This window comes from Esox lucius, chromosome 1, assembly GCF_011004845.1.
Source record: "Esox lucius isolate fEsoLuc1 chromosome 1, fEsoLuc1.pri, whole genome shotgun sequence".
Taxonomy (NCBI): Eukaryota; Metazoa; Chordata; class Actinopteri; order Esociformes; family Esocidae; genus Esox; species Esox lucius.
The window spans coordinates 3900405-3924979 of NC_047569.1; the positions used below are offsets into that span (position 1 = coordinate 3900405).

At 40.7% G+C, this 24575-nt stretch overlaps 1 protein-coding gene across 3 annotated transcripts; it reads right to left on the reverse strand.

The window, feature by feature from the left end:
* Positions 1 to 1326: 1326 nt before the first annotated feature.
* mindy4b (MINDY family member 4B) lies at positions 1327 to 23185 on the reverse strand. 3 transcript variants are annotated; one of them, XM_020045483.2, is made up of 13 exons: positions 22898 to 23185; positions 19934 to 19964; positions 10739 to 10895; positions 9838 to 10017; positions 9202 to 9321; positions 7068 to 7165; positions 6677 to 6842; positions 6283 to 6348; positions 5587 to 5657; positions 5087 to 5159; positions 4697 to 4873; positions 3872 to 4052; positions 1327 to 3488 (listed from the first exon to the last, which is right to left on the reverse strand). In XM_020045483.2, the coding sequence occupies exons 3-13, from the start codon at positions 10838 to 10840 to the stop codon at positions 3346 to 3348; spliced, it is 1377 nt and encodes a 458-aa protein (XP_019901042.2). In that variant the 5' UTR covers positions 10841 to 10895; positions 19934 to 19964; positions 22898 to 23185; the 3' UTR covers positions 1327 to 3345. The 3 variants fall into 3 exon arrangements, with proteins under 3 accessions (XP_019901042.2, XP_010901600.3, XP_019901044.2); XM_010903298.3 differs by lacking the exon at positions 10739 to 10895; XM_020045485.2 differs by lacking the exons at positions 19934 to 19964; positions 22898 to 23185 and having other exon boundaries at positions 10739 to 11887.
* Positions 23186 to 24575: the final 1390 nt, after the last annotated feature.

Below are 24575 nucleotides of genomic sequence, written 5' to 3' on the forward strand. Positions count from 1 at the left end.
TAAAAAGTAATTAACATTTTGAAATAAAAAGCTTTCAATATCATTTTTAGTCATAATTTTTTTTTTTAATAATGTTACAATTCACCCCAGGGTATGTTACAACTGACCCAGGCTGTGGGGTGAATTATAACATTTCACTCCTTGTGTTTGAGACTAAACCATGCATTTTTTGTTTGTGTTACAGATATAACAGCTACCCCATCTAATAACAGACACATGAAACTAGTTTGTATACAATACTGAATGCACTGGCTAAAAAGAGCTTCAAGATACAGACAGAAATATCCAAAATGTTAGAACTATCCCCGGTCTCCCTTATAGGGCTCCCCCACTTCCAAAATCCCAATTTAACCACTGAGTCCAACCACCCTGTTGCATCATGCATAAAAAGTTCCATTAGTCACAGTGAGGTTTCTAGAACATTTTACATGGGGTGGCAGAAAGGTGGTAAGTTGAAATTCAATAATTCTAAATTAAACATCTCTGGACATCTATATAAAATCAACAAAATGTGATGTGTGGTCATATGTGATTAACAATTTTAATGAACATTTTGTTAGTATATTAAATTGCCTATATTTAGTGTTTGTGTATTATTTCAAGCAATATAAAACATGATTTATGCTTCTGCACTTGGCAGAATAATATAAACAATGTGTCCAAGTAAAATATTGCATATTTTCCCTCAATTTGTAAGTTATATAATACTTAGGGAACTCCCAACACTCAGGGATTTTGCACACTCGTAAGACTCGTGCCAAACATCAAAGTGTAGAACACGTATGATATTTATTAGCAAGACATTACACAGCCCATTTTCAGTAGCTGGATATGTATTAGTAGACATAACCAATAATAGAATGATATGCCACCCTTGAATTTCAACTTGCCACCCTTCTGCCACCCCATATAACATTTTCTAGAAACGCCACTGCATGTACAGTTGTGGCTTTAAGTACTACATTCAGCTCCAGAAAAAATTAAGAGACCACTGCACCTTTTTCTTTCCTTTCCAAAAAAGTCAAAAAGGAAGGTTTTGAGTGAGGAACAGAAGAGTTAAAATTAAGAGACCACTGCAAATTGAATGCTTCTGTTCCTCACTCAAAACCTTCCATTTAAATTTTTTTGGAAAGGAAAGAAAAAGGTGCAGTGGTCTCTTAATTTTTCCCGGAGCTTTATATAGATACAGGGCTGTAACCAGGAATCCTGGGTCCCTTGAAAAATGAATGCCTGGGCCCCTTCACTTACGGACAACATTGATATTATTACAATCAGTGGGCCCTCCAAGCCATGGGTCCCATGAATCATATCCACCTTTCCCCATGATAGCAATGAACCAGTACAGATATAACAGTGGTGTGCAGAAGGGCAAAAAAATTTAATACATGCATGGACACGATTTGGAGAATACCATCCCGGTATCAATACAGAAATTGCTGTGAAAAGTATTTGCGTCTTTTCTGATTGTTTCTATTATTGCATATTTGTCACACTGAATAGTTTCAGATATTCATACAAAATGTAATATTAGAAAAATAGAACCAGAGTAAACCCAACATTCAGTGTTTAAATTATATATATTCTTTTTAAAGGAAAAAAGTTATCCTTGTGTCAAAAAGTAATTGCCCCCTTTATTACTCTATCAACCCATTAAACAAATTAAATTGATCATTGGATTAAATTAGAGCAAAGACACCCAGGCTTGATTACTGCCAGCCCTGTTCAATCTAAACAATGATGGATATTGAACTTCACCGTCAATGTGATGTAGGCTAGAAGGTCCCAACAAGTCACACAACATGCCGCAATCTGAATAACTTCAGAAAGTGATGGGACATTTTTTGATGATAGTCTAGAAAGCCATGTCTACAGCTCTGGGACTCCAGCAAACCACAATGTTAGACATTATCTCGAAATGGAGAAAAGGTGGAACAGTGGCCAGAAGTGGCCGGCCTACCAAAAATTCTCCAATGGCACAGCAACGACACATCCAGGAAGTCACAAAAACACAGAGGAAAAAATCGAAGGAACTGCCTCTCTACCCTCAACTAAGTCAGCGTTCATGATTTAACAATAAGGAAAAAACTAGGCAAAAATTGAATTCAAGGTAGAATTGTAAGATGTAAACCACTGCTAAGAAAAACATTGGTGCTTGTCTCATATTGAGGACCCCCAAGCCATTTTGAATGGACCTTTTTGGAAGACACAGTTCACGTTATGTCTGGCATAAAGCAAACACATCATTCCAAAAGTCAAAAATGGTGGAGGTAGTGCGATGGTGTGGGGATGCTTTGCTGCCTCTGGGCCTGGAAGACATGCCATCATTGAAGTTTGAATTAATGAATACTGCTCTCTACCAGAAAACGATGAAGGAGAATGTCTGGTCATCAGTCCATTATCTAAAGCGTAATGGGTTATGCAGCAGGACAATGATCCTAAACAACAAAAGTCCACCACAGAATGTGTCAAAAGAAACGACATTAAGGTTTTGGAGTGGCCTAGCCAAAGCATATTACTGAATTACAGCAATTCTATAAAGAGAGGGTCCAAGATTCCTCCACAGTGATGTGAAAGACAGATCTCCAATTAGGAAGTATTTGGTTACAGTTGTTGCTGTTAAAAGGTGGTGTCAGCAGTTATAAAGTTCAGTGGAGCCAGGGCCAATAGATTTTGGAACAAATACAATTATCATTTCAACACTGAATTTTGTGTTTACTCTGGTTCTCTTCATCTTAGATTACATTTTCTATCTCACACAATTCAGTATGACACGTTTTTTTCATCAGTTGAACGTTTAGGTGAGCACCGACTCAAAGTATATTCAAAACTGACAAATGTAAAGTCTGTAAACATATATCAAATAGTTATGTTGTGTAGTTTTATTGCAAAGACATTTCCTCACTTGATAACAGTTACTAAAACTGTTTGTTAATGTGGCTAGGTATGTCTGATAGAAAATGTATATAGGCATACAAAAATGACTCGCAACAGATGTTATACAGTACAAACAAATTATTTGCATTTACCTCATTTTCAAAATGTCACATTTTTAATTCATGTAGCGCTACCCTTGATCATTGCATTGTATTACTGCTATGTTTTGTTTTATTTACTGTGCTAAGGCAGGTGTGTCATGAAGAAAAGTTCATGGGGATCCTAATAAACAAAATTCACTAAAGCCTGGATTCAATCCACTGTACCAAACATCAGAACAGATATCTGTTAGTTGAAAACGTATAACAGTGCTTCTGCCAAATCAATTCTCCCCGCTATATATCGTATTGACAGACATTTATTTTGTGCATTTTGGCCACCCTAATGCTTCCTAGGGAATCCAGATCAACGTCAGAAAAAAGGCACAGTGTTGTTCCAGTCTATGGCAGCTCCCTCCCATTTGGTCCTAATGGTCATCTCCACGGATGGGAACCTCTTCTCTGGGTCTCCCTGGGTGTCCTTTACCCCTATCTCCCAGTGGTGAGAGTGAGTGTCTGGAACGAGAGAGGTGTTACTTGACAAGAAAGACAGGAGTTCCGAATCCCAAATCAACACCTTGCCCCTAGCCTATAGGTTGCTTTGTAGATCTGAGAGGTTTGGACACATATCCAGTCTTCTAAGACCTTCGCAAAAGTGCAGAGAGTGTTCAGAGAGGGTAAACAAGTGGGTTGGGGTTCAGGTGAGGATTTGCTAAACTAACATGCAGCTGTAGGCTCCAGAGATTTACCTGGCTATGAGCCCAGAGATAAATCTTTAGAGATTGAGCTCAAGCCATTACTTCGCTTTGATAATCAAGGGTATAATAAAATTTAAACCTTTACAAAATAAATTATAATACTGAAAAAGGACAATGACAAATGACAGAGACAAGCTGTACCGACAGTCAGCAGGGCTGTGCTTTGTTGTGTTAGCTGGCCATTGTAGAAGTACAAGTGGAACAGGTGCTCCATCTTCCAGTCGGAGAGTAGGCAGCGGTTTGGACTGAAGAGGACGCTGTAGGTGCCATTGATACTGCACAGCCAGATGGGCAGCTTGGGCGTTTTCAGCATGCTCCCCACCTAAGAAACACCACAGAGCAGATCTAGAATTGGGCCTATTTTCCAAAAAGCATCTTAAGGCAACGTAAATGATTGGGTCTTTCATAAGAGCTTCCTTAAATATACAGCTCCGGAAAAAATGAAGAGACCACTGTGAAGTCATAGTCTTATCGACTTTACCATTACGGTTACCATTTATGTTTTGGTAGTCTTGTACAAGAGCAATTACAACTGAAAGCATGGGGTCATTATTGTAGGATGGGGTACTATGAATGGAAAGAAGCATTTTACAAGACCAAGAATGTTGCTTTGCTTAACTTACATGGTCAACTCCCATGATATATGTAGTCTACTTACTAGGCATTTGATCACATGCAACTTTAGTTGCAGCATGAACTGCTAAATACACAGAAACCAATATCTCTGGATTTTTCTTGTTTGGATGATTTAATAGTATAGTAAGTAGATAATAACAAAATACTTCTTAATTACACAAAAAATGCCTTCAATGGGATATTGACAGCATCATGTGACAGGACAAAAGTTAATACTATTTAAATGTTTGGTTGTTTTCTTGCATGTCATTGAGATGATAACAATAGCACAATATTTACAATAGGAAAATTACAACCATAAACTGTGGAAACTGTAGGTTTTAACTATACCATGGGCAGCTGATTGCGCTCTAGAAGCTCACGGCTCCAGTGTAGGTAGCCAACATCACTGCGAGCCAGGACTCCATGAAGGGGCTTCTCCAGAGGGCTGCCATCCTCACCATAGTGCAGAGTTCCATTGAATACATTTGGACTGGCTCGGCCCGTTAGCAGAAGATTCATTAGTGCCTGCATAATGAAATAGCAGACACAAGATGCTTGTTTAATTGCTAAGCCATATTCCATATTCACTGTACACCATGCAATTCATTTTTGCTGAATGCCACAGTTGTGCTGTGAGTCAAGTGCTATGTGAAACATGAATAATACAGCAAAGTGTTATCAGTACACAAAACCCATCAGCCAGGAGTGTCCCCTTATAAAGAAAAACTACACATTTACCTGATGACACCCAAAGTTCCCGAGGCTTAAATGAAGCAGGTGAGAGGTGGTACAGTCAAGGTCTTCCCTCAACCTTTTAAAAAAACATTCCTTAACTTAGTCCAGGTAAGGTGACTGTTGACCAACATGAGAATTTAAAGGCACAGGTCAGCCAAATTAATAAAACTAAATGTATTTCACCTTACAAATCTATGAAAAAGACTGAATCCTGCTTAGTCCTGCTTAGAATCCTGCTTTTTCATACTCATCAAACCATTCAGTGACCCCTCGGGGTTGACCAAAACTGGGGTTGATCAAAACTGGTCAACTGGGCCCACTCAGCATTTTATACACTCCACATGATAGGATGTTAATTGCTGCATTGTATCATGCAGTACACCAGCATGGATGCATCTGCATTTGTTACATTCCTCCACTTATTTATTCAGGTTTTTCCTTTAATGTTTCACCCATCTGTATATGTACATCACGCTGGTGTAATATGACTTGTGGTTTCATACCTGGTGATAGTCCTTGATAAGATTAAGCTGTAGAGAAACAGGATGACTCCATGACTTCCTTCATCTTTAAACTGCAGGTAGGAGAGGAGAAGAAAAAAACATAATTTTTGTTTTTGTGCAGAAACATTGGAACCTGGACAACCAGTTGCAGCTCAGTGGAGTAGAAACTTTGGGCATAGCGAATCCTGTAACACCAATACTACCAATAACTGGAAAATAGGAACAGAAGCATTCAATTTGCAGTGGTCTCTTAGTTTTAACCATTCTGTTCCTCTCTCAAAACCTTCTTTTTCAACTTTTTTGAAAAGGAAAGAAAAAGGTGCAGGGATTTCTTAATTTTTCCCGGAGCTGTATTTATTTTTTTATCTTTTAGTTAAGAATTATATAGATAGAGTTTCGGCAGTGTTATTTAGAGGTTTGGGGCAGTTCTGTATAATAATTACACAGATTTTTTTACAAATAAAAAGACAAGACATTACTATAGTATTCAGTAATGTTTTCTATGAGTACTTAAAGCATTAAGTACCTAAAGCATTGGAGCGTGAACAAACATGGCTTATAAGATTTGCGTAATGCTTTGTAAAGCATAGCAAAGGTACAGCTAAAAGCTGCTTATAACCACCTTTGACTATATTCGTATCAGGTTATAGGAAGTGATACCCAACACTAGTAGATGAAAATAACTGTTTTACTCACGCATTGAATATGCTCATAGATGAAACTCCTGACATCCTTTTTCTTGTTGAAACTAAAAAGCTGCAACTGGAAATAGAGTGGGAAGACAATACACAAGTGATTTGCCAACTATTGTCTACCAGAGAGTTTAGCCAACCCTGTGCCAAAACTGTAATGGGTGATAGTTGTACATTTATCAGGATAGGTTTCTTACTATGTCCACGGGGGAACACAGACAATTTCAGATCTAGTATTCCTAAAATGAGTCAAAAATATGAGCGGTGATCTAGAATCCATTCAGCCATTTAAATGATAATGAATCAGACAGAGCACCCTAATCCCAGATGAGTTGTCAACTATGAGAGGTTTAGGGAACGCCTGCACTGGCATGCAACTTATGACAGTGGCTTTATACTCTCTCAGTGATGTTGTCCAGTTTGTAGTCCAAGTGGGGTGTGAAACAGTAGCCGGATGTGACCAAGGAGACGGTGACACCCCTCTCCTCACCAGCTGCCCACAAGATGTCAGTCAGTGCGGCGGCCAGAGCCCTCTCCTGCTCCTTCTCATCCACCTCCCTCAGACTTGGGGGGACAGATGGAGGAAGAGAACACAACCATATATATTACAGATAGGAGATTTGAATCTCATTGACCAATGATTATTAATATGCAGGACTAAAACTATGACCTTAAACCCATCTGGGTCATAGGAGGCAAACTTTCACTGTTTCTAGTCAGCTGATGCCTGTTTAAATTCAGTTTGAATGAACTTGGTGAATATTATGTCAAAGATGTGCCATTACTCACCTTTGGAGTCTGCAACCGTCTGAATTGTTGTGGCAGGTAAAAAGCAAATATTTTATAATGTTTGCTTGGACCACCATTTGAATGGCACGAGATCCTCCCTAAAGAAAAAAAAGCTGTTTCATTAATGTTGTCAAAAGAAATGTGTTGAGTTTGTGGTTAGAGCACCTAACCAATAACCAAAAGATTGCTAGATTAAATGCAAGAGCAGTTTCCACAAAGTTCTCCTCAGGGTCCTAATGTGTCAGTCCCCTACACCTCTCCAATTCGAAGGGCTTGGGTTTAAAGCATTCATTTGGGCCATATGTGCAGTTGAAGACTAAAATAGGGGAATTATTACATCCAAAACCAGTACAGGTAGTTATTTGAAACCTAAATGTTGCACTGACCAACATACCTTTTGACCTTGACAAATGTTGTTATGTGAAATTACTGACCAGGTGGTCTTTGAAACAATGGTCGATCTGATCTGTACTTAAGTCTATAAAAAACATTGGTTATGTTGTAGCCACAACTGTGTCAAAATCAGGATACAGCTTAGCGGTCTAAGTCAGTTGATTGGTTTAGGCAAGACTCTAATGTGTAAAGACATCATGACTGACTAATAATGGATGATGAATTTACATACCCAATACCCAATTAGCATGAGGTGGAACATAATCCTCTCACAGCCTGTAAGAGATATGGGTTTTGGGACCAAGGAGTCACAATGAGGTGAACAACATAATCCTGTATATTATTTTACCAGGTAAGTAAGACTGAGAACACATTCTCATTTTCAATAACAACCTGGGAGTAATTAGGTAATCTGCCTTACTCAGGGACAGAACAACAGATTCTTCACAGCTCATCAATTTGATTTACTGTAGCAACCTTTTGGTTACTAGTCAGATGTTCTAACCACTAGGCTGTATTTAGTTGCTAGCCCACTAATGTTTTTTTTGTTTTTTGTTTTACAATAAAAACAACATTAAACTATGTACAGCTTTGAGTGAAAAGTGCTATACAAATGAAATATATCATTTGAATTATTACACAACAGACCAACATAATTGTTACATAAAGGTCTGATGAGTGTAGGAATACCAACTGTACTTCTCAGTTTAGTAAACCCGAACCAAGGCAACAGTGACCAGGGCCCGTTTTTATTAAGGGATTCTTAATATAAACAGTGTCCGTTTTTATTAAGGCAAAACTTTTGCAATGATTTTAGTTAAGGTAGTTGAAGTATATAAGCTATTGTAATTTCTCAGGTTTTTTTATAGCCTTTTGAAATACAGCATGTCAATGTATATATTTTAATGTTCATAAAAGTTACTTTATTGTATTTGGTAGCAGTATATTCATTTACTAGCTCGTGGGGATATTGAAATTCCTAGCTGACCCTGCCCAAAGTCACTTCCACAATCAATGCCTGTCCCTGTATACCTGGTTGGTCAGCTGACCTAGACACTGCCTTAAAAATTCTGGACACATTCCACCAATATTTATTGACCCACTGGTCATCTAAACATGCATGTTGCCAAAAGATTTACTTTTATAATCTTCCCCGGCCCAGCCAGAAGAGGACTGGCCACTCCTCAGAGTCTGGCACCTCTCTAGATGTTAACCCTACTAGAGTTTTTCCAGTGTATAAATATGACAATATCTACTTTCTCTGTATATGTATATGTAATTGAAAACATTTAAATACTGTATGTACAAATTGTTCTAGATTTTCTTTTAAAGGAATGTGGTTTGGAATGTCAGTATGCTTCTATCAGTATATCCCCTCCCTGTCATTGTACCATACAAAGCTTAAACCAGTGAACCACATTTGACAAATATACTTAAAGTGATAGTTTGTCTAAAAATCACATTTATCTAAAAATTCACTAACCAAAAGTTAGTCAAGAATGGACAGAGTCATTTTTTTCAACCATCCATTATTCAGCTCTATCTCTGGTTGTTTTAGCATTCTTGGCATCGTCCAAATTCATGAATGGAAACAGTTTTTTTGCATCATCAGTCATATTTTCTAAATCAGTGCCAAACTGTCACAATTTCTGCCAGGGTATGCAAACTTATGAGCACAATTGTACATTTCTACTAAAACCTCTAAACTCCACAGATGCCCCCAGTGTATTTATCTACTCACCTTTTCTGCCTCAAGAGCATAGGACAGGTCTGAGTAAGGCTCCCTAAACTTGAAGAAGGACTTTTTCCACTCGTAGTTGAATACGTGAAAAGTATTGCCAAACAAAATCCTCCTTAAGTTCTGAACGACAAAAATCACATATAGGGTACTCAGTCATACAACCACACATTGACTGTTGTATACATTTTTCTAATTATTTTAGTTTGAATTCAAATACAGTATGACAGGAATGTTTCAACTTTCACTATTGTCACTATTTTGTCAAATGGTCTGATAGACTCGTCCATCATTAGCACAGTGGGCTTCTCTAAACTGGGTTTTGTTCAAAATGATTAGGAAAAATAATTGTATATGTTCAACATATTTTTTTTGAAATGCCAGGGAGCATATCTGGTCTGTGTCCAGATAATTTATCATAAGTAAAAGGCTTGGTTTAATTGTTTTCAAAAGACCAGACTTGCTAACTCAATCCGATGTGCTTAAAAGGCACATTAATAAATGAGAGCTCTATATACTGTTGCTCTTTTGTCTCCATCTAGGCCCGACTGCTCACACAAACACGGTACGACACAACAACGCAACAGTGGGAGGCAGCAGGTGTCAAGTGACCGGCTCGCATTGCCAGCGGTGACTCACGCCAGCGAGCTCGGGTGTGATGGGCAGCCCTCCTAAGCTGGGGGACACGGCCAGCGTCCGGGGGATTGAGTAAGGCGCCGGCAACAGGTTGGTGAGTCCTTGACGCTCCTTCGCCGAAGACTGTGGCTTTCCTGCACTGTCCTCGCAGTCCTCGTCCGTTTTAGCCTTCTCCGGAGGCCTCTGTGGAAACAAAGACGTGTCAGGGACCCACGTGGATTTCCCTCACAATGCTCATACGTATTCCACAAACACCCGATTCCTCTGTTTCCATGTTTCAATTCACGTAACATAATTTGGAGGTGATTTATGCTTGAGCCGACATCCAGAGTTTTGCAAGAACGCAATCTCTGAGAACATTTGGGAAAAGTAGTGTTGTCAGCAGTCTGGTGAGGATCTCTACAAAGCGCCTTGGATTGAATCCCCACATTAATCCAATCAACGAGAACCTGCAATAAGATAGGCTTGGGTGATTGAGATGATGTTAAACACATGATTGAACTCTGTTGTGCCGTGTCTCACTGTCTCCATACCTCAGCTGTCAACAGTGTTACATAGCTGTTTTGTTTCATTCAGGTCAGACATGGCACAACTAGGACCTAGATCTATAGCATATCTGTCTTGCCTAAGGAGCACATGTGACTGGATAAAATCACACACACTCTTGCTACTAACCTACACATACAATTTGTAGTCGTTAAGAGGCCTTCTATGAGAGAAATAGGAAGGTAACTAGAAGACAAAGAGAAAACAGTGACACTGGCTCCAGGATTGGACAAACCCAGCAATAGTGCATGTCAGAATTGGAGTCAATTCCATTCATATCCATTCAAATCTAGCTCCCCTCCCTCCTGAATTAAAACAGAATAGACCCTGATGCCTGGAGTCATCTGTCATCACTCACATCCTGGTTCCTCTTCACCTCATCTTGAAGGATCTCGATATAACTGAGTGTGGAGGGCTGCAGATCCCTGATGGTGTGAAGGAGCTCCTGGTAGTCTGTCATCTTGCAGCGTGGTTCAGCAACCCTTACCCTCCCACTAAATACAGCACGACAATACCTATAATATGCGTATTTTCCACATTAAGTCAGCAAGAGGTGTAGTAGCAGGCGATACGCTCTCTAAGGTAAATTCTATTAAATAAAGACAAGCACAGAGAAATAGAAATACAGACAGAAAATGGAGGAGGAGATACAGTTTGTCTTGCTGGGTGAGCAGTAAACCTATATAGCCCACACAGTACTCTGTCTTTCATCTCTCTACTCCTCTCTCTCTCCTCCCCACTCTCTGTTTTTCCAAGGCAGATCAAGTTAAGTGACAGAACCACCACAACAACAAGGGCACATGGAAAGGTGTGTCCCACCGCCCAACATCAAACTAAGGACACATCTCTTTTGCGTATCTCAGGGTTCCTGTCTGGTGTTATATTCTGACAGGGCCACGGTGTCACCCCCATGTCTGAATCCATAGTTTTTATGATGCTATAGTTATGTGCTGGGGGAACAGGGTCAGTCTGTGTTGTCTCATTTTTTATATGTCAGTCATTTATGTGACTAGGGACAGTCTGAATTATATGCTGAAGTATCCTTTTGGATCTAAGGAATGCTTCCAGTAATATCTCAGGTGTGTTAAGTATCTGACTGAATATCTGTTGAGTCTTAAGAGGACCTGTCCCTAGTCACATAAATGCCTTACCACTACATGGCTTAACCATGCCTGGCTGTCCCTGTCCAAATCCCACCTGCTTGTATTGTAGTGCTATGTCAATACAACGATTTAATGTAAAATCGTGATAATTTTTTCCACAATATTGCATCGATATTCTCATCTCTAGAATCAATGTTTATTTATTTATTATGCCGTCGACAGCCGTCTTTTAAATTAGCGGTCGCTGAACGGGCATTTCAGGCCGTTTCAGGCCGTTCAACTTTAACAATAATAGTTGTGTATATCAAGGCTGTAATCACAATATACTTTGATATATAAATTATTAATAAAATAAAAATGTGCTATGCTACGACAGGCAACCATGCACCGCCGTCCAAAAATTATAATTTGGAAATGTAAACATAACTAAACTTAACAAATTGCCGTTATTATTACTATCGGTTCTAGTTTTGTGGTTTACTGCAGTTCGGCGTGTAGTTTGTCCAAGTGCTGTTGCCATACCCCAGCCGTCTATCGATTGCTGTTGGTAGGCACAATCTATGACGAACACTGTACTCTCTTATTAATTTCAAATGTATTAAAAAGTGGCAAAATGAAATGTAATGTGAGTGTTACGTGTTTCTTCCTGTCGATTGTGATAGTTTTAACATCAACACGTCATTTTGCGGTGGTACTGTAATTGTGGAAATAAATAATAGTTTGCTAAAAAGCCTAAGTAATGGAGCAAGGAGTGTAAACAAAAGTTTTGGGTGAAAACGGGCCGATTTGCGAGTGCTAATCAATCAACCATCACAATGGTGCTCATGTGCGTATTCAACTAACGTTAATGTCTTACGTTAATGATTTTGTTAGAAATGTCAGAAAGCCCACACGAATTTGAGTAAAGTGTCAATCATTTTTGTTGCGCTGCATGTGTTATTTGTGCAGACAGTCGTTTTCATTGATTGCACATTCGTTTTTAGTATACTGTATAGCTGTATTTACTTATGATACATCTAATTATTAGTGTTTGTTTGATTAAAGTGCAAGCAGTTTTATTAGTCAGCTTTCATTCACAGTGAGTGTCATCATGAACAAGAGGAAGGGTGGCAGTGACGTTTGTCAGTTTTTTGGGCAACCTCAGAAAAGTTGAGAGCAGTGAGAAAATGAGTACCAGTCAGGTGATAAGTATGCAGTAGTACAAGAGGTGAGTCAGTGTTTATTTTTATAGAAATGGTTAGTAATCTATTTCTGAACATCATGGCAAGAAACTTGTTTACTGATATTTCTTTCATGTTCACTCTGGTGCGTTCAGAGTAAAGAAAGAGAAGGAGAGAGAGGATATGAGGATGACAACAGGGCAGGGAGAGCAGGTGACATGGAGGTGAGTGAGAAAAGGAGACAATATTGATGACCGATCTGATATTGCCATGTGTTGTTCCAACAACACCATAATTAATGTTGTCGGTACCACTACCGACAAGGTACCACTAAGGTTAGGTTTAGGCACAGGTGTCTCTGAGGTTAGGGTTAGGTCAAAGGGTGGGGGGCAGGGGAATATTCTGTCTTTGGACTGGGGTAACCAACTAACTACAGGTCAGTTGATGTTCCTGGAGCAACATTAATTATTCTTTATTTAGGAACAATACCAACAAGGTGATATCAGATTGTGTAAATATTAATGGTTAAGAGTCTAATAAATATTTTAAGCATTTTCTTGTTTTTCTGGGGGGGACCCCCAGACCCCTGGCTGATTTGGTCCCCCCCAATGTTGACTCCATGGCTAATCTACCTGATAAAAGCTTGTTACTGTATTCCCATGGATGTCGTCATTAATGAGAAACCGGAAAAGTGTATTCTATTATTTGACATTTTTGTTTATTAATTTCCTTACTCAAAATGCTCGTGCCAAAGCGGTCACGGCTTTTTAAGTTAGAAGAGATTGTTTCTGTGTTGTTTGGTGATACGAGGTAAGGCATTTCCTTGAAAACGATAATGATGTTAAGAAATAAACTTTGGCTATACGTTTTGTGTTGTCCATACTTTATGCTGTGAAATGTTGGTAATATCTTAGATGACATCAGCAACTCTGTCGTGATAAATTGATAGACAAGCACATCAACTGTAGAGTCCTAATGGTTGCTTGCGCAGTCCTGTAATGACTCTCGTTGTTTTCTCGCGTTTCTATCGATTTCATTCAAATATGCCACTGCTAACTAGACTAATTGTCCTGTTTGTTTCGTCTGTCACACTATAATAAAAGTTGTCTGCCCGCAAATGTTTCGCTTGTGCAGCAACAAGCTCGTTGCTTTCACTAGCTAGCCAAGAAGCAGTAATGTTGTGCTTCGCTGACGATGTTGTCACTTGATCGTGATGATGTCGTCCACCTGCCAAAAGATGTACGCCACATACAGGTGCTGGTCATAAAATTAGAAAGTTGATTTATTTCAGTAATTCCATTCAAAAAGTAAAACTTGAATATTATATTCATTCATTACACACAGACTGATATATTTCAAATGTTTATTTCTTTTAATTGTGATGATTATAACTGACAGCTAATGAAAATCCCAAATTCAGTATCTCAGAAAATTTGAATATTGTGAAAAGGTTCAATATTGAAGACACTCTGTGAACAGCCAGCCTCTTTTGCAATGCCATTTTGTGTTTTGCCCTCCTTGTGCAAGGTGTCAATGGTCGTCTTTTGGACAGCTGTCAAGTCAGCAGTCTTCCCTGTGATTGTGTTGCCTACAGAACTAGACTGAGAGACCGTTTAAAGGCCTTTGCAGGTGTTTTGGGTTAATTAGCTGATTAGAGTGTGGCACCAGTTGTCTTCAATATTGAACCTTTTCACAATATTCAAATTTTCTGAGATACTGAATTTGGGGTTTTCATTAGTTGTCAGTTATAATCATCAAAATTAAAAGAAATAAACACTTGAAATATATCAGTCAAGTTTCACTTTTTGAATGGAATTACTGAAATAAATCAACTTTTTGATGATATTCAAATTTTATGACCAGCACCTGTACTTCCCCTTATCATTTATGAAAACTTGTATGTCTTGAGATTTGCTTTATGCTTAATTTATTATGATCGTATTAGCTGTACAGACCTACCATTGGTAGGGTCTCCCAAGGCAAACAGGTCTTAGGCGACAGGTCAGACTAAGAGCGGTTCAAAACCCCCTTAATGAAGAAAAACATTTTGAGTACCGTGACGTCGCCCGGTATGGCGCAGCCGGGGCCCCACCCTGGAGCCAGGCCCGGGGTTGGGGCTCGTATGCGAGCGCCTGGTGGCCGGGCCTTCCCCCATGGGGCCCGGCCGGGCTCAGCCCGAACGGGCGACGTGGGGCCGCCCTCCCGTGGGCTCACCACCCACAGGAGGGACCATAAGGGGCCGGTGCGAAGAGGATCGGGCGGCAGTCGAAGGCAGGGGCCTAGACAACCCGATCTCTGGACACGGAAACTGGCTCTAGGGACGTGGAATGTCACCTCGCTGGCGGGGAAGGAGCCTGAGTTGGTGCGTGAGGTTGAGAGGTTCCGATTAGAGGTAATCGGGATCACCTCTACACACGGCTTGGGCTCTGGAACCACACTACTTGAGAGAGGATGGACTCTTCACCACTCTGGAGTTGCCCATGGTGAGAGGCGGCGGGCTGGTGTGGGTTTGCTCATAGCTCCCCAGCTCTGCCGCCATGTGTTGGAGTTTACCCCGGTGAACGAGAGGGTCGTTTCCCTGCGCCTACGGGTCGGGGATAGGTCTCTCACTGTTATTTGTGCCTACGGGCCGAACGGCAGTGCAGAGTACCCAACCTTCTTGGAGTCTCTGGGAGGGGTGCTGGAAAGTGCTCCGACTGGGGACTCTATTGTTCTACTGGGGGACTTCAACGCCCACGTGGGCAGCGACAGTGACACCTGGAGGGGCGTGATTGGGAGGAACGGCCCCCCGGATCTGAACCCGAGTGGTGTTCAATTATTGGACTTCTGTGCTAGTCACAGTTTGTCCATAACGAACACCATGTTCAAGCATAAGGGTGTCCATCAGTGCACGTGGCACCAGGACACCCTAGGCCGCAGGTCGATGATCGACTTTGTTGTCGTCTCATCTGACCTGCGGCCGTATGTCTTGGACACTCGGGTGAAGAGAGGGGCGGAGCTGTCAACTGATCACCACCTGGTGGTGAGTTGGATCCGATGGCGGGGGAGGAAGCTGGACAGACTCGGCAGGCCCAAGCGTACTGTAAGGGTCTGCTGGGAACGTCTGGCCGAGTCTCCTGTCAGAGAGATCTTTAACTCCCACCTCCGGCAGAGTTTCGACTGGATCCCGAGGGAGGTTGGAGATATTGAGTCCGAGTGGACCATGTTCTCCACCGCCATTGTTGAAGCGGCCGCTCGGAGCTGTGGCCGTAAGGTCTCCGGTGCCTGTCGAGGCGGCAATCCCCGAACCCGGTGGTGGACACCGGAAGTAAGGGATGCCGTCAAGCTGAAGAAGGAGTCCTATCAGGCCTGGTTGGCTTGTGGGACTCCTGAGGCAGCTGACGGGTACCGACAGGCCAAGCGTGCTGCAGCCCGGGTGGTTGTGGAGGCAAAAACTCGGGCCTGGGAGGAATTCGGTGAGGCCATGGAGAAGGACTATCGGCTGGCCTCGAAGAGATTCTGGCAAACCATCCGGCGCCTCAGGAGAGGGAAACAGTGCCCTACCAACGCTGTTTACAGTAGAGGTGGGCAGCTGTTGACCTCAACTGAGGATGTCGTCGGGCGGTGGAAGGAGTACTTCGAGGATCTCCTCAATCCCGCTGACACGTCTTCCATTGAGGAAGCAGAGGATGAGGGCTCAGAGGTGGACTCGTCCATCACCCGGGCTGAAGTCACAGAGGTGGTCGAGAAACTCCTCGGTGGCAAGGCACCGGGGGTGGATGAGATCCGCCCTGAGTACCTCAAGTCTCTGGATGTTGTGGGGCTGTCTTGGTTGACACGCCTGTGCAACATCGCGTGGCGGTCGGGGACAGTGCCTCTGGGATGGCAGACCGGGGTGGTGGTCCCTCTTTTTAAGAAGGGGGACCGGAGGGTGTGTTCCAACTATAGGGGGATCACACTTCTCAGCCTCCCCGGGAAAGTCTATGCCAGGGTTCTGGAGAGGAGAATACGGCCAATAGTAGAACCTCGGATTCAGGAGGAACAGTGTGGTTTTCGTCCGGGCCGTGGAACACTGGACCAGCTCTATACCCTCTACGGGGTGTTGGAGGGTTCATGGGAGTTTTGCCCAACCAATCCACATGTGTTTTGTGGATTTGGAGAAAGCATTCGACTGTGTCCCTCGCGGCATCTTATGGAGGGTGCTTGGGGAATATGGGGTCCTGGGTCCTTTGCTAAGGGCTGTCAGGTCCCTGTACAACCGAAGCAGGAGCTTGGTCCGCATTGCCGGCAGTAAGTCAGACTTGTTCCCAGTGCATGTTGGACTCCGGCAGGGCTGCCCTTTGTCACCGGTTCTGTTCGTAATTTTTATGGACAGAATTTCTAGGCGCAGCCAGGGGCCGGAGGGTGTCAGGTTTGGGGACCACACAATTTCGTCTCTGCTCTTTGCAGATGATGTTGTCGTGTTGGCCCCTTCTAACCAGGACCTTCAGCATGCACTGGGACGGTTTGCAGCCGAGTGTGAAGCGGTGGGGATGAAAATCAATACCTCCAAATCCGAGGCCATGGTCCTCAGTCGGAAAAGGGTGGCTTGCCCACTTCAGGTTGGTGGAGAGTGCCTGCCTCAAGTGGAGGAGTTTAAGTATCTAGGGGTCTTGTTCACGAGTGAGGGAAGGATGGAACGGGAGATTGACAGACGGATCGGTGCAGCTTCTGCAGTAATGCAGTCGATGTATCGGTCTGTCGTGGTGAAGAAAGAGTTGAGCCGCAAGGCGAAGCTCTCGATTTACCAGTCAATCTACGTTCCTACTCTCACCTATGGTCATGAGCTTTGGGTCATGACCGAAAGGACAAGATCCCGGATACAGGCGGCCGAAATGAGCTTTCTCCGCAGGGTGGCCGGGCGATCCCTTAGAGATAGGGTGAGAAGCTCGGTCACCCGGGAGGAGCTCAGAGTAGAGCCGCTGCTCCTCCACATCGAGAGGGGTCAGCTGAGGTGGCTTGGGCATCTTTTTCGGATGCCTCCGGAACGCCTTCCTGGGAAGGTGTTCCGGTCCCGTCCCACCGGGAAGAGACCCCGGGGAAGACCTAGGACACGCTGGAGGGACTATGTCTCCCGGCTGGCCTGGGAACGCCTCGGTGTCCCCCCGGAAGAGCTAGAGGAAGTGTCTGGGGAGAGGGAAGTCTGGGCATCCCTGCTTAGACTGCTGCCCCCGCGACCCGGCCCAGGATAAGCGGAAGAAGATGGATGGATGGATGGACCTAATTTGACTGCTGGCGTAATCTCGTCGCATATTGTTTTATGCAAACTTAGATGTTCTTTCTTTCTATTGATTGTTAATGGGAGGAAAGAAATTATATTATTCCAAGTTACATTCTTGTGTTTTCAAATTAAAGAAGAGTATATGCTCTTTAAACCAAAGTTAACCTGTAACCTGATGTCTGTTTGTTTTACATGTGTGAGAAAATATGATTTATTTTGAGAATTTTCAGTAATCAACAGCAGCATTCTAGAATTGTTGCCCACAGCTCTGGTTATCTGGTCCTGGTCCACTTGGTTGTGCTGCTGTACTGTATTTCGCCTAAAGACTGGCCACAGCCCACCTGTATTTATTGACTGACTAGTCTTCTGACTTCACAAATATTGCTGCTGCCATAATCTTGGTTTCTTCCTAGGTTTCGACCCTACTAAGGAGTTTTTCATGGCTGTTTATAATGGTATAAATCTGTGGACTTCCGTTGGATTCCGTTGCTTGGTTTATTGAGCAATGTGATAAGAACCAGAACTGAATAGAATGTGCTTTGGAAGACACATATATATGACATTAACTGGACTTAATCTGCTGGGAGTTTGCTACCTAAATGACAATTTGGATAACACCAAATTGAGAAGCCTATAGAAATGGGATGAACAGAAAAACTTTTATATACACTCACCTAAAGGATTATTAGGAACACCATACTAATACTGTGTTTGACCCCTTTCGCCTTCAGAACTGCCTTAATTCTATGTGGCATTGATTCAACAAGGTGCTGAAAGCATTCTTTAGAAATGTTGGCCCATATTGATAGGATAACATCTTGCAGTTGATGGAGATTTGTGGGATGCACATCCAGGGCACGAAGCTCCTGTTCCACCACATCCCAAAGATGCTCTATTGGGTTGAGATCTGGTTACTGTGGGTGCCATTTCAGTACAGTGAACTCATTGTCATATTCAAGAGACCAATTTGAAATTATTCGAGCTTTGTGTCATGGTGCATTATCCTGCTGGAAGTAGCCATCAGAGGATGGGTACATGGTGGTCATAAAGGGATGGACATGGTCAGAAACAATGCTCAGGTAGGCCGTGGCATTTAAACAATGCCCAATTGGCACTAAGGGTCCTAAAGTGTGCCAAGAAAACATCCCCCACACCATTACACCACCACCACCAGCCTGCACAGTGGTAACAAGGCATGATGCATCCATGTTCTCATTCTGTTTACGCCAAATTCTGACTCTACCATCTGAATGTCTCAACAGAAATCGAGACTCATCAGACCAGGCAACATTCTTCCAGTCTTCAACTGTCCAATTTTGGTGAGCTCATGCAAATTGTAGCCTCTTTTTCCTATTTATAGTGGAGATGAGTGGTACCCGGTGGGGTCTTCTGCTGTTGTAGCCCATCCGCCTCAAGGTTGTGCGTGTTGTGGCTTCACAAATGCTTTGTTGCATACCTCGGTGGTAACGAGTGGTTATTTCAGTCAAAGTTGCTCTTCTATCAGCTTGAATCAGTCGGCCCATTCTCCTCTGACCTTTAGCATCAACAAGGCATTTTCGCCCACAGGACTGCCGCATACGGGATGTTTTTCCCTTTTCACACCATTCTTTGTAAACCCTAGAAATGGTTGTGCGTGAAAATCCCAGTAACTGAGCAGATTGTGAAATACTCAGACCGGCCCGTCTGGCACCAACAACCATGCCACTCTCAAAATTGCTTAAATCACCTTTCTTTCCCATTCTGACATTCAGTTTGGAGTTCAGGAGATTGTCTTGACCAGGACCACACCCCTAAATGCATTGAAGCAACTGCCAGGTGATTGGTTGATTAGATAATTGCATTAATGAGAAATTGAACAGGTGTTCCTAATAATCCTTTAGTTGAGTGTATAACAGAATTACATTCATTGCAATGGTTAATTTTTGAAGATGCTTAGACCGAAATCTAATTAACCTATTTTCATTTATGTCATTTTGCAGACGATAAGAAGTTTCTTATCTTCTGTATTTTAAAGATTTAGTTTTGAATTTTCAAATAAAAACACGACTTACCTCAGTGACGCAATATTTTCTCAATTCCAACCTGTAAATAAAAATGATGTCAGTAACATTAAATACAATTGTTTGACCTAGATGAAATCAGTTTTATATTTGAGATTCAACAGATATTCACATTCGTTTCTCTGTTCAGGCTCCGTTCCACATTTAGGGACCAAGGTAAAAGAGTAATCCAGGTAATTGCTAAAATGTCAGAAGACGAATATAGTATCATTATTAACTCTCATCAATATGAATCCATATGCTCAATAATATAACACATTTCATATTGTCAAAAAGATCATTATTGATTTATCACAAATTAATAAATTGATTGAAACATGTTTAATTCAGTATTCCTTCAATATGTTTTTCAATGATTGTCAAAAGAACTTCAAACCAGATGTATATTATTCTAAAAATATCTGGCCTACTTGGTCAAACTTTGATTTGGTGGAAAAAGTCTCTATTCATTTATTAATAATCAATAAAACTTGTTTATATATTTCTATCTTAAATATACACTCACCTAAATGATTATTAGGAACACCTGTTCAATTTCTCATTAATGCAATTATCTAATAAACCAATCACATGGCAGTTGCCATCATTGAAATATATAAGGCAATATTGTAAACAATCTAGGCTGTCCATCTAGTCTGTCATTTTATGTTTAATGTGCATTTCAATGTTGTTCTTGTCTGTTCTTTTTTACAGACTAGATTGTTAACTACACTCACCTAAAGGATTATTAGGAACACCTGTTCAATTTCTCATTAATGCAATTATCTAATCTACTAATCACATGGCAGTTGCTTCAATGCATTTAGGGGTGTGGTCCTGGTCAAGACAATCTCCTGAACTCCAAACTGAATGTCAGAATGGGAAAGAAAGGTGATTTAAGCAATTTTGAGCGTGGCATGGTTGTTGGTGCCAGACGGGCCGGTCTGAGTATTTCAGAATCTGCTCAGTTACTGGGATTTTCACGCACAACCATTTCTAAGGTTTACAAAGAATGGTGTGAAAAGGGAAAAACAACCAGTATGCGGCAGTCCTGTGGGCGAAAATGCCTTGGCGATGCTAGAGGTCAGAGGAGAATGGGCCGACTGATTCAAGCTGATAGAAGAGCAACTTTGACTGAAATAACCACTCGTTACAACCGAGGTATGCAGCAAAGCATTTGTGAAGCCACAACACACACAACCTTGAGGCGGATGGGCTACAACAGCAGAAGACCCCACCGGGTACCACTCATCTCCACTACAAATAGGAAAAAGAGGCTACAATTTGCATGAGCTCACCAAAATTGGACAGTTGAAGACTGGAAGAATGTTGCCTGGTCTGATGAGTCTCGATTTCTGTTGAGACATTCAGATGGTAGAGTCAGAATTTGGCGTAAACAGAATGAGAACATGGATCCATCATGCCTTGTTACCACTGTGCAGGCTGGTGGTGGTGTAATGGTGTGGGGGATGTTTTCTTGGCACACTTTAGGCCCCTTAGTGCCAATTGGGCATCGTTTAAATGCCACAGCCTACCTGAGCATTGTTTCTGACCATGTCCATCCCTTTATGACCACCATGTACCCATCCTCTGATGTCTACTTCCAGCAGGATAATGCACCATGTCACAAAGCTCGAATCATTTCAAATTGGTTTCTTGAACATGACAATGAGTTCACTGTACTGAAATGGCCCCCACAGTCACCAGATCTCAACCAAATAGAGCACCTTTGGGATGTGGTGGAAAGGGGAGCTTCGTGCCCTGGAAGTGAATCCCACAAATCTCCATCAACTGCAAGATGCTATCCTATCAATATGGGCCAACATTTCTTAAGAATGCTTTCAGCACCTTGTTGAATCAATGCCACGTAGAATTAAGGCAGTTCGGAAGGCGAAAGGGGTCAAACACAGTATTAGTATGGTGTTCCTAATAATCCTTTAGGTGAGTGTATTTTTCAATGATTGTCAAAAGAACTTCAAATCTGATGTATATCATTCTAAAAATAGGTGGGCTACTTGTTCAAGCTTTATTTGGTGGAAAACGTAATTATGGATTTATTAATAATCAATAAATCAATGGAAACACATAATTCGGTAATTCTTCAATATATTTTTCAATTATTGTCATAGGAACTTCAAATCGGATTTATTGTATTCTAAAAATAGCTGGCCTACTTGTTCAAGCTTTGATTGGTTGAAAACGTAATTATGGATTTATTAATAATCAATCAATTAAGGGAAACCCATTTACTTTGGTATATGTTCAAAATCTTGAAGTTGCCCAGCTATTTTTAGAATAATATGCATCAGGTTTGAAGTTCCTATGACTATTGAAAAATATATAGAAGATATACCAAAGGATACGTGTTTCCATTGAGTTATTGATTATTAATAAATCCATAATTACCTTTTCACCAAATCTCAGGTTGCGCAAGTAGGCCATCTATTTTAAGAATGATATACATTAGATTTGAAGTTCTTTTGACAATCATTGAAAAATATATTTAAGATATATTTTAACGAGTTTTATTGATTATTTATAAATCAATAGAGACTTTTTCCACCAAAATCAAAGTTTGACCAAGTAGTCCAGCTATTTTTATAATAATATACATCAGTTTTGAAGTTTTTTTGACAATCATTGAAAAACATATTGAAGGAATAATGAATTAAACATGCTTCCATCAATTTATTGATTTGTAATAAATCAATAAAGACATTTTTGACAATATGAAATGTGGTATAGTATTGAGCGTATGGATTGATATTGATGAGAGTCAATAATGATACTATATTCGTCTTTTGCATTTCAGCAAATACATGGTTTACTCTTTTACCTCGGTCCCTTTATGTGTATTTATACGCTAGATGTGTTAAGAGACTATAAAAGCACCAAGTTCCTACAGTGCACTGTATTTACAGACTTACAAAAATTCCAACTGAAGCAGTTAGAAATAAAAAAAAATAACCAACTTACCTATGCTCGTTAAAGATTGCTCTCCATTTTTCCAAGTCGGATATCTGATTTAGTATTTCATCCAACTCGGTGTTGCAGTCATGATCCCTTTCCATCTGTATCGAGGGACATAATAGAGCAACTGTGTGTACCACGATAGATAAAACTACAGCTCTTGACATCCACCATCATTATGTGGAGGGGGAAATCTAACTATTCAGAATTATTCTAACTCTGTTCCACGGCTTTATTGTATTAGTTAAGATTCTTAAGAATCATCTCATCGCCGCGCTATGGAGACCACCACACAATATCTGCTGCAAGAAAGGTAGCCAAGGGCAGCCCAAAATGTCGCAAAACACTGTTGAATGGCTGTTCAGTAGTTTAGGGACCATCTTGAAAGTGAAATACCGCTAATTCAATGTGACAAAAACTTATTTTTATTTTGTGTCAACCTAATAATAGCTTCCCCTGTAAAGGGAAATCATAGGTACAGACACTTTTTGTGTTATTAAACAACACTCGAATTTTCTACATATATTTTGGTTGTTATTTTATAATAAATTCTTATAGAGGTGACATATATACCTACAACCAATTGTAGGTTGGTCACTGACCTTTAGATTTGCCCTTTACATTACAGTGATTACATCAGAATTGAGATTTATTTAAAATACATTTTTAATAGCCCAATAGCCCCATGAGCTAGAGACCTACAAACAAGTGTGGTCTGTTCCTTTACCTCTCTTCTGAAAGGTACACCGCTTTTATCAATATTCATTATCTGTATTTAATTTTATAAATGCATGCATTATTACAACTCTTTTAGCTAATTCACATGAACTATTTTCAATATCTTCTAATCCAGATAACATGGACCTCTTGTATTTTGTTCACTGATCTTCCTTGTCAAGGGTACGCTCCTTAGATTTGCCATTGTCCATTTCAGTGAATTTAAAGGAATGTATCTTTCTAAGCGACTATTTTGTAATAGTTCACCATCCATATGTGTTAGAGATTTACAAACAAGTGTTTTGTGTTCCATTACCTCTGTTCTAAAAGGTACACCTCTTCTTTTTTCAATATTAATTATCTTGATTTTATTTTAGAATTACATGCAGTATTGCAACTCTATTACCTAATTCACATGAACTATTTTTAATAGCTTCCAATCCAGAAGACATGGACCTCTAAAACCAATTGCATTTTTTTCACTGACCTTCCTTGTTAAGAGTTTTACAATTTAAAATGTTGGTTAATTTACAGGACTTTCAAAACATTATCTTTGAATAGCACACTATCCATATGAGTTTGAGATCTAAAAACAAATTTGATGTCTTCCATTACCTTTCTTCTGAAAGGTACCCCTCTTCTTTTTTCCAAATTCATTACCTGTATTTTATTCTTAAATTAAATGCATTCATCCAGATGACATGGACCTCTAAAACCACTTGCATTTGTTTACTGACCTTCTTTATATAGAGTACACCTTCTTTATATTTGTTTTGCTATCTTTAAGTTCATTGATTTTATCAGAATTTATCCTTCTATACAGTCCTTTTTAATAGCTCACTATCAATATGAGCTAGACATCTACAAATAAGTGTGGTGTTTTCTTTTCCCTCTATTCTCACAGGTTCACCTTTTAATTTTTATACCAAATTTTGTGTAATGTTTCTAATTTCTAGTTTTTTTTTTG